At 46.1% G+C, this 10,902-nt stretch overlaps 1 protein-coding gene across 1 annotated transcript; it reads right to left on the reverse strand.

The window, feature by feature from the left end:
- Positions 1-9,286: 9,286 nt before the first annotated feature.
- LOC144095389 (CRISP/Allergen/PR-1-like) lies at positions 9,287-10,418 on the reverse strand. The gene is made up of 2 exons (XM_077629145.1): positions 10,406-10,418; positions 9,287-9,687 (listed from the first exon to the last, which is right to left on the reverse strand). Exons 1-2 carry the CDS (start codon positions 10,416-10,418, stop codon positions 9,287-9,289), a joined length of 414 nt encoding a protein of 137 aa, XP_077485271.1.
- Between the last annotated feature and the right edge of the window lie 484 nt (positions 10,419-10,902).

Genomic DNA, 10,902 nt, shown 5'->3' on the forward strand with positions numbered 1-10,902 from the left:
AATCTGTAGCACCAGACCGTCCTGGCACACCTTCCTTTCAGTCGGGCCTGCCTGAGTTCAGCCGTGCTTTCGGGTGCCGCTCGTCGCTGCCAGTGTCAACCGTCATGCGCTGTGATTAACATCCCCCTTTTTCCCATGTTTCTTGATAAGTGCAGTTTATGAAGCAGTGGACGTCCCGTTTTCGGGGTCATCGTGCAGATTGTTACACTTCCTGGGCTGTCGTTTTATTGTAGCGTTTGTGAGTTTTGTGTACGAGAGTGGAAACTTTAACGGCACATCCATTTAGACATAACGGACCTAGTGACTGTGAACTGATGGTGATGATTTTTAAAATTTTGTTTCCTATTGTATACGCTGGAAATAGTTTCACAACTGAAGGTTGGGCCTACTTTGTTTGTGTTTTTGAAATTTCTCACTCGATTTTCAACGGTGACACTGCAGCTCCGAATATCAGTTGAATTAGTAGAATATGTCCTTTGCTTTCGGTAATGATTCAGACATTCAGCTTTCCAGTATGTAGTGTGCAACAACGCTCTCTAGAGAAAGGAAGGTTGAATTGAGAACGTTAAAATGTGCGAGAGGTGTATCAGGTGAACTGTGGTCATTTTGTTAGCAGTTTAGATTTTATTGAATTGGTCAGACAACAAGCAGACCACAAATTAATCCTGATTAATGGGAAAAAAACTGTTCTCTCCTTCAGCGTGTGACCAAACGTCATGCATATGTGCTGCTTTGAGTATTTGTTATATGTTATCTTCAAATTCGCGGTTCGTTTGGACAGTCTTAACTATGAAACTACTGCCTTTCGAAAAATTTTGTATGCATAAAAGCTGTTTTTCTAAGGCACAAGGCTATAAAGTTACGTTGGTCATGAATTACACCCAGTTTACATGCCTTGCGAAAAGCATAGCTATGCGCCAAATAAAATTGTGTGAAGTAAGCATTGAATAACGTTTTCGAGCGTGCGAGAGAAACTGCTAGCCACGTGGTTTGTTTTAGCATAGTGCATGCACGCGGCTAAGGGCCGTACTTCTGTACGGGCCCCTCCCTCCAACCTGGAAGATCGTATTTCTGGAAAAAAATCCCGTGATTTCCCGGCGCGCCGCTCTCCCTGAAAGATTCCAGGTGACATCTGATTGTTGTTACTGTCTTATTATTTTCATTGTTCGTACTATTACTGCCATCTTCCGACACGCCGTGCTGTGCAGCTGTGTCTCATTTATAGCAAAATTCAGACGGGTGCACCCAGTGTAGATGGTAGCGGCTGACCGTTGAGTGACGAAGACAGGACGGCCCAGAGGACAGTCGCTCAAGCTCGTCTCTTCGTCGATTTTGAATTCGTGGGGCGCGCTTTCCCAGCACGTTGCTGTTAAAGGTTTCCAAGTTAAGGGAGTAACTAGTGTATGTATACGTAGATGACTTCACTCACAAGATTGGTGAGGAGCGCTGCCCAAGCTGCGGCGACAGTGACAGCGATGAGGAACAGTTAAGATACCGGCAACCAGGCGCCAGATGCAGCCTCGGAGTGTGTGGCAAAACATTTTTTTTTCTTGAATGTGGGAAGAAAATGCAACTGAAAAATGCACCTCTCGCGTAACAGTCACCCCTTTTAAAATCACGAAAATAAAAGCAATTTTTAGTGAAGTGTACACTGTACATAATAAATGCCACGCTTACAGAGCCTAAGTCCCATCCAACGGCAAAATATTGTGTGGAATTAAGTTATAGACCCCGCAGCGGTGGCCTAGTCGTTTGAGCATCCCCCTCGCATGCGGGAGGTGCGGGGTTCGATCCCCAGTGCCGCCGGATACCAACCGGTGATACAATGGATACAAGCTTTCCACTGCCTGATGCTCGGCTTCTTTAGGGTGAATCGCTTGGGAAATGGGTCTCTGACCCCACATTGAGTAGAACTAAACAGCCTTGTGCCATGGCGCTCTTTGGCCAGAGATTCGCTTGCGCCATAAAAAATCATTATCAACATCGAAATAAGTTATAAAACGATGTTCTTTCAAGCTTGTGTGTAACAGGTCACGACAGGTAACATTGGAAATAGTGCTTACTTTGTTTTAATGTAATAGCAGAAGGTGGTCCTTCTCAATCGACTGTAATACTTCGTAATCGTATCGCTTGCCTGCACTATTTCAAATCGTTTTCTTTCAGAACGAAAAAGAGTCTACTTTTTTTAAATTTTTGGCTAATGTCAGCTGGAACATCTGGTATACATATATGATGATGAGGACTTTTTTTTTCGGAAATACCCAAATCGACCAGAGCATGAACTGAGGAAAACGCGAAAGTTTGTTATTCGCATAAGCCATAGTTATATTATGTGTTTAGACGCTGCTGTATTCTTTTTGAATTGATGTAATTCAACCTTTGTTTAGGAATTTTATCCTTAAATACGCTATATCACTGATTGCAGCAGGAAAACAATTAGAAGTATAGTTGCACACAATATTCGTTAAGAAGAGTTTGTGCTACAGTGTTACAGGTTGTAGAGACGGAAAAAAGCGTGAAGTAGCAAAGTTTTCTCGAAGGAAAGTCTGAAATCCTTAGACCAGGCCGGCGCCACAACAAGGGTTTGCGGGCCATGTGCGGCCTGCGATCACCGTGTTTCAGACCCCTGCTGCACACATTAGTAAGAGATGCACACAGAACAGAAACAAGTGTTCGTGTATTGCTACTCCACCTGTACCCCTACACATTTTTATCTAAACACTGAATCATCAACTCGCCCAAACCTTTTTAACCAAGCCGCTAGCGCCTAAGCTCCGTAATTCCAAAGAATGCATGGTTCGTGTTCCCAAAGAAAATACTCAAGCACCGGCGTGTTTCAGCGTCTTCGCCTTTTTCTCGCGTAGTTCAAGACGGCGGGGTCAGTGTCCCGACGGCGACACACCTCACCCTGCCGCTGTTCCACGTTTGTGTCTCTCTGTGGTCGCCACTCCATGGCTACAGTACACGGCGGGGCGGATGTCCTGCTGCGCCTCTGCTCTGTGCGACAAATTCACAAACGTCCGCGCGTCGCGTATGAAAGTGATGCCCATACCTCTTTTATTTGGTTTTCAACCCCATGTCATTACCAATATAAATGGCGGCAGCTTCTACAAGGCCTGTTTCTAGAGGGGAACCATTGTACTGCGAAATATGTCTTGAATACCTTAGAAGAAAGAACAGAGGCAGTTCCTCATCATTTGTACAACAGGCAAAGGTTCAGGAAGAATGAGCGCGTCTGAATGAAGGCGACATGATGTCGAATAGATCATAGGCAAATTCACGTAGAATTCAGTTCAGGCAAACAAATTAATTTTCTCCGCATATATCGGCCACTAGAAGGGAATTTATTAGCTTTCTTTTCATTACTGGAAAGCTCTTTGATTATGCGACCACCAACCGGTTAGTAACAATTACAAGAGGTGATTTTTAACATTGACTTCGGTAAGGACACGGCATGCTCACGAGAACTCCAAACAGTTATCACGTGCTATGGCCACAGTAACGTCATACATGAACCAACGGGCGTAACTCTGCCCACACAAACTTTCCTAGACCTCTTCGTTGTCAGCGCTTGCCGGACTCCGAAACTATAGGTAACAATACTAACTGCAATAAGTGATCACTTCGAAAATTTTGTGTTTACATTGGCGTTGGCGGCCGGATGTATTCGTGGATTGGGAGCTACCTCAACGGCCGGTCTGTTTACATGTCTACGCCTGATGGGGAGACTACCCGTCATCAGGTTTGCAGTGGTGTTCCTCAGGGAGGAGTTCTTAGCCCAACCCTATTTAACGTGGCATTGATTGGACTGGTGAATGAACTTGCCACTAACATTCACATCAGTGCCTATGCTGATGATATCTGCATCTGGGCGTCCGGTTCGACACGTCCGCAAATGCGTGCGAGATTACAACGTGCCGTGTCATCTACTTCAAAATACCTACGGCGTCAGGATTTGCACTTGGCAGCTGAAAAATGTGCTGTGATAGCATTCACGCGCAAGTCTGTCTGCCACTACCAGGTAACTCTTCAAGGGGATGCAATACCATTCGTCTCCCACCACAGATTTTTGGGCATTATCATTGACCGCGATCTGTAATGGTCGAGGCATATATACATGCTAAAGAAAAGACTCACTCTTTTTTGCCATGTGCTTCGCTTTGTGGCAGGCATTAAATGGGGCCCAACGGAGCGCTCCTTGCTTCGACTTCACTATACCCTCTTTATTGGCTACATTCGTTACAGCCTTCCTGTACTCTCTAACATGAGTATTTCCTGCTTGCGGACATTAGAGAGTCTCCAAACACAGGCGCTCGAGATATGCCTCGGATTACCACGTTGTGCCTCGAACAAAGGCACGATTGAGGAATCTCGTGCGTGCCCAATATCGGTCTACCTGTCACACGAACCACTTCGTGTATATTTACGTGCGCTTGCACGGCACCGCTGTCACCCGCTGACGAAGATTTTTGATGAGCGACCGGACAGCAGTTTTGCACGCGCACTGCGCTTCCATCGCTCCGAATTGCCATCAGACTATGCCCTGCCGCATCATTCCTTGCAGCCCTCATGGGTAATGGCTCAGCCTTCAGTCTGCCTGCATGTCCCTGGCATAATCAAGAAGTCTGCGATGCCGGTTAGCGGTCTGAAGCAACTCGCACTTGCCTACATCTGGTCAGAATACCACAAATGTGTGCACGTCTACACGGATGGATCTGCGTCTCCAAATGCATCAACAGCAGCTTTCGCAATCCCTGCACAACAGACGACCCGAAGATTCATTTTGGGACACAAGTCTACTTCAACCGCTGCAGAGCTTGTGGGCCTTCGGGAATCGATTCGCCACATCTGCGGAGAACCGCCTCAGGAGTGGTGCATTTTCACCGACTGTAAACCTGCGCTACACATTTTAGAATGCTTCCTACGCCACACAGCCTACCAAGCTCTGGCTCTTGATATCATTAGTCCCGTATCATTTGTTCGGGGAAACGGCCACCGTATAGTGTTTCAGTGGATCCCCGGACACTGCGGACTCGATGGAAATGAGACCGCCGACGCTGAAGCAAGGAGCGCCTTAAGCAGTGGCCTGCGTACAGCTGTAGCGTTCTCTATAGTGAACACAACTTGTCTCCTTTAGGAATTGATGAGAAGGGCGACGGCTAGGTACTGGGCCCTGCCAGACACCCGCCACATCCGCCTTAAACGGCTAGATCCGACGATGACCTTTTCAGTTCCTTGCGGAATACCTCGCCCTATTGCATGCGTTATCCGTAGACTACGTTTAAAGGTGGCATTCACGCGCAAATACTTGCATTTAATAGGACAAGCGGACTCCCCGGAATGTACCACATGTGGCTTGCTAGAGACTATAGAACATGTATTAGTGCCGTGTCCAGCGTATGCACGTGAAAGACTCATACTCGTATCTGCTCTGAAGCCTATGGACACATCGCTCCTCTCTGAGGATTTTATCCTCGGCGCTTGGCCAGATAGTTTTAGAACTGTAAAGGCAACGCGAGCGCTCTCACGCTTTTTGAGCGACATGGACCTTGTCTCGCGTTTGTGATGTCAGAAAGTGTGCCTTGTTTTTTTTTAAGGTAGTTTTTCATCTGCCTCCTCCCATCATCATCGTCCCCCATCGTGACCTTCTTTTATCTCCTCTTCCCGTCCCCCAGAGCAGAGTAGCAGGCCAGATATTTATTTTTCAGGCCAACCTCTCTGCCTTTCCTATCAATAAACACTCACTCTCTCTTGTGTTCCTAGTATCTCATCAGGCAAAGTTAACAGGGAAGAGGAATTTTTCCTACAAAAGAGAAGTCCCTCTACCTTATCTTGCTTTGCTAGTATATATTCTGAGATAGACTAAAGCAATGTCTGTGAACTTAGCGATGTAAAAAGCGCTGATGACCTTTTTATGAAGCTATTTCAGACAACTTATGATTGGGGCTTTATCGTTAAAAAGAAAAATGAAAAACGCAGCAACCGAAAGCCTTGCAGAGCAGCTGGACATTTAAAATTAATTGCTGGTAAAAACAGTTTTTGAAGTGTTTTATTGAAACTATAGATCTGGCTACTTTGTCATAATTTAAGAATGTTCGAAACAAGCTTCAGCGGTAATTGAGGAAGGCAAAGGAAAAAAACTACCAAAACTTGTTTTGTCTTGTAATGGTAAGATGGATCGAACTTGAAAAATCGTTAACAGTTTGCTAAACAGAAAGAAGCATAATTTTCTGCCAACAAATGCAGTTAGAAATAATAATCCGATAACGCAAACTGAGCTTACCAACGCCTGTAAGGATTATTTCATATCGGTGTTTAAAAACAGCGCCGCAGATATCGCATTGTCCTCTTATGCTGACAATCTGCCCCGGAATTAGTAAGCACTGTTGGATGTTTTAGCATGAGAGGAAATAATAATATCATGCTTGAATCACTATAATATGGAGGGTCAATTTTCAGCTCTGGAAAAGAGAAGTTGCACATTGCTGAAGTTAATTTATTGTCCGGTGATTATACCTCTCTGGTATTAATTCTCAACACGTAACTATGAGTGACCTCAGTCGGAAAGCGCATGCTGCTTCTGCTCCCAGCGAAGCTCCTCGAAATCTAGTTAACAGTTCCGTGCTCATCTGTTGACTCGATAGACTACTGACTCCATTGCCATTGCAGCCGCCCATGTAAAGCAGAGCTCAAATGGTTGTTGAGTAGGCTGTTCCAGGTGCCTTCGAAATGCCTGTGAGATAAAGGTATAAGAAAGAACACGGGTTATCACATCAGGTCCGTTACTCTAACTTTAATGGCATGCCTGAGATACACTGTGTGCCCTAAAGTCCATGACAAAATTCACGTGGTGTGCAGCGGCTGGTTAATTGTTACGACACGGCGAATGCTTCTAGCTCTAATGAAACACTGCATGCCTCACGACAGCCGTAAACCAGGCTTCTCGACTGTGCGCGGATAAACATCGCCCCCCACAGAATTCAGAGTTTGTCCATCACTGGCCCGCTATTGTGAACAAATAAGGTGTCCAACATATTACAACGCATACACCAGATTTAAGCGATAGATAGCGAAAAATAAGCTTAACCCGGAGCAACCGATTTAAATTATAGAGCACGTAATTCATGCATTTAGTAGATAGTAGCGATTCCTAAAACGTTATGAGGACGCCACTGAAAATTCCGGGAAAATGTTTGGCAGGCATAATTAAGATACGCTCTACCTCTACATAATCACCACTGTAATAACAGTAATCGTATCTGTATGCTCTGAAACGAAAAATAGTACACGATAGCAATAATTTATAAAAGAACAAGTTCGGTGCATCTGTGAACGCAAGTGACTATATATAGTAAGCAAAATGTCAGAGATTAATGACAAAAAATTGAAAAGAGGGTAAATATTGACGTAACTGAAACTCATTCTAAAACGATCCGCCAAAAACATCATTTAAACAACAATCGCGTATCTATTGAAAATAGCCACAAGATCCACAGTAGCCGCTCCAACGGCATCGCGCCAGGAAACGTTGGAAGCAGTCCATGAACTGCTGTCTTTAAGATGAGCGCCTTGCTCTTCCTTTGGATCAGTAGTATGCTGCCCTGTAGTGGGACCTGGTTCACTTTTCCCGAAGCGTGGTTCCCTTTTTGTGGTTCCTGAATTGTTAATACTGGTAGCGGATTCCATTTTAGTGGTGCTCAATTCTTTCTTGGGGGTGATCGCTGCCTTTTTGCTAGAATCCGATTCCTGTCTGGTGGTCCTTAGATCGTTTTTGCCGACGGTCGGTCCCCTTTTCGAAGTGCTATGATCAGTTTTATTGGCGTTCGAGTCCTCTTTAGTGTTGCTTGATGTAATTTTTTCAGAAAGGGGTCACTTTGTGTTGGTGTCTGACCTGGTTTTGATTGTTATTCGTTGCCCTCGATTCATGTTTACCAACGATATATTCCTTCTGGGCAGTGCTCGATACCTTTTATTCGGAACGAGCTTCCTTTCTTGTGGTTCTCAAATCGTTTTTACCTGTAGTTGACCTCATTTCGGTCGTGCTTGATTCCATTCTATTGATGCTCGATTCCTCTTTGGTGGTGCTGGATCCTTTTTCTTCTGCAAACGTTGCCTTGATAGCACTTACCGAATCGGTTTTACTGGCAGTCGATGCTTTTTTGGTGGTGCTCGATGGTTCTTTGTTGCTGGTTCTCGATCCTTTTTCTTCAGAAGACGTTTCCTTTATAACACTGCTTGAATCGATCTTACCAGCATTCGACGTCGTTTGGGTGGCGATTGATTTCGTTCCATTGATGCTCGATTCCTATTTGATGGTGCTGGATGCCTTTTCTTTGGAAAACGTTTCCTTGTTAGCACTCCTGGAGTTGCTTTTACCGGCGGTTAATGTCATTCTGGTGGAGGTCGATTCCGTTCTTTTGATGCTAGGTTCCTTGTTAGTGATAGTGGATTCTTTTTCTTCGGAAAACGTTTGCTTTTAAGCACTGCTCGAATCGGTTTTATCAGCAGTCGACCTCATTTTGGTGGTGCTTGATTCCATTCTATTGATGTTCGGATCATTGGTGCTGGATCCTTTCTCTTCAGAAGACACTTCCTTTATAGGACTGCTCTAATCGGTTTTACCAGCAGTCGATCTCATTTTGGGGGTGCTCGATTCCATTCTATTGATGCTATGCTCCTTGTTGGTGTTGTTGGATCCTTTCTCTTCGGAAGACGTTTCCTTTATAGCAGTGCTCGAATCGGTTTTACCAGCAGTCTATCTCACTTTGGTTGTCCTTGGTTCCATTCTATTGATTTTGTGCTCCTTGTTGGTGGTGTTCGATCCGTCTCTTTCAGAAATTGTTTCATTTTTTACACTGATCGAATTGCTTTTACCGGCAATAGACGCCGTTTTGGTTGTGCTAGATTTTGTATAGGTGGTGTTTGGTCCCTCTTCACTGGGGCCCGATGTCTTTTTGGTCGTTCCCGATTCTTGTTCTGAGGCAGTAATACCACACTGGCCGAAAGCGTTGTCACACACGGTTCCCTTCGGGCAGGCAGAACAGGCGGGGCCTTCCTGGTACAGCGGCTTCCTGAAGACGTTTCCGGTGACCGTGTAGTTGCACACGTAGAACTGAATGTGCGTCAGGTTGACAGCTCCGATGATGCTGTACTCCACAAAGCCGCAGCCGACGTAGCTGGTCTTGGCCCACACAAGTTGGGTGAAGTGCCCTAGCATAGGCTCCGAGGCGGGCAGAGGTCGGAACTCGAGGCGCTGCTCCGGCGGGTAGTCTTCGTACTCAATAAATCACTCCTTGATGCGACCAGGCCAGTCGGTGCTCGAGAAAGAGAAGTTTCTACCACGGAAGGCAAGGTTCTGTCCCGGCGCATTGAACTTGGTCGTGAAGCGGTCGCGCCGGTGGTCGTGGTTGTACTCTCCCTTGGCGGATGTACACTGCTCGGCTTTCGCTTGTGCCACGGAAGTGAGCTCTTCGTCCCAGACAAGCCGAGCCATATTAACGGCCGAAGGAAAGCCCTGCAGTTTTCCTAGGGCCACCATGCTCTGGTAGACGTTGTGGGTCCTCAGTATGAGGAGCCGCTCCTCCGGGCTGATGCTTCTATTCCTGACGAAGCAGTTCCTGTTGGGAGGCTTGCAGGCCGTGTGCGTGGGACGCCGCTTGCGGTACTCTTCCTTGCACTCCTGGTGAGCTGGAACAGCGAGGGAAGACAAGCACAAGACTGCGAGCAGGGCTCGTTGCGCTTCCATGTCTTCTCGTCTTCTTCCTCTGGCTATGGCACCTGCTCGCTGATATCATACCGTACTGAATAGTCCTTTTCGCCTTCTTCCACGCTCGTATTTAGGCACGTGTACATTACGCATACAGACCACAAACATGTATTGGCCGATATCTGTGACGTGCGTGAATCACAAACGGCTTAAGTCTTTGAGCAGCGCAGAAACGAGGAAACAATGAGGGACTTAAAATGTTTCCTTTTACATCATAGAAAGAAAAATTATATCTGCACCTGCTCTAACTCTGAAGTAAAATGACCGAAGAACAAAAATGTAAGCCCGCTAAGACAGGCACTGTAAAAAAGTTTTCATTCTTAAAGGTGTACTTCCATGTCTGTAACTCTAAGCTACTAACTGGCACCTATAATTCTCTACGAAAAGCTGCCGACGACCTCTCCAGAATCTCACTCAATTTACGGCATTCTCAATTTTTGAAGAAAGAAAAACAAACCTTGCTAAAGGAGGCCAACATTCAGCAAACCCGATCTCACAATAATGCATTGCTAGCATGTGCCACGTATTTTGTCAGAGGAACATAAACAGCCATAAGAATCCCTGTAATGAGTAATGCAAATGTACTGAGGTGACAGTTCAACACAGAAGACAGCAGTGGTGCGCGCAATGCTTACTTACCCATCACGTGCATAGTTCCTCGAAGTTCATATACGCCATTTCAGTGAGCCCCATTTGGGGTGAGGGATGTTTAGCACTTAAGCTGCATATGGCAGGCAGCCCAGCTAAAAGGCTTATAGCGCCCCACATTCCCTATTATATTGAGAACGGTCCTGCTAGAACCGTCCTCAGATACTCCCCACATCTTGTGGCATTGTCCTCACAGCGTCTCACTTCGAGAGTCTACTCTAACTTCTCTGCCCGCACAATACACCACGCTAGAGCAGTGGCTGATGGACTCATCGGCCTCCCCAAATGCCATGCGAGCGCTGGTGCGCATGGCTAACCAGCTGGGTTTGACCGACGCGACCGCGTTCGATCAACACCCTCTCTTCTGCTGCACCGGACTAGGGGCTTTGACGAGAAATGCTTTCCACCACCATCCGTCTTACGACTTACTTGCAGTTGAGAGCAGGCGCCGCCTTCCGGGCTATGCTAAAGGTTAGGAAGTGAGAATA

This window comes from Amblyomma americanum, chromosome 6 (genome assembly GCF_052857255.1).
Source record: "Amblyomma americanum isolate KBUSLIRL-KWMA chromosome 6, ASM5285725v1, whole genome shotgun sequence".
NCBI lineage: Eukaryota > Metazoa > Arthropoda > Arachnida > Ixodida > Ixodidae > Amblyomma > Amblyomma americanum.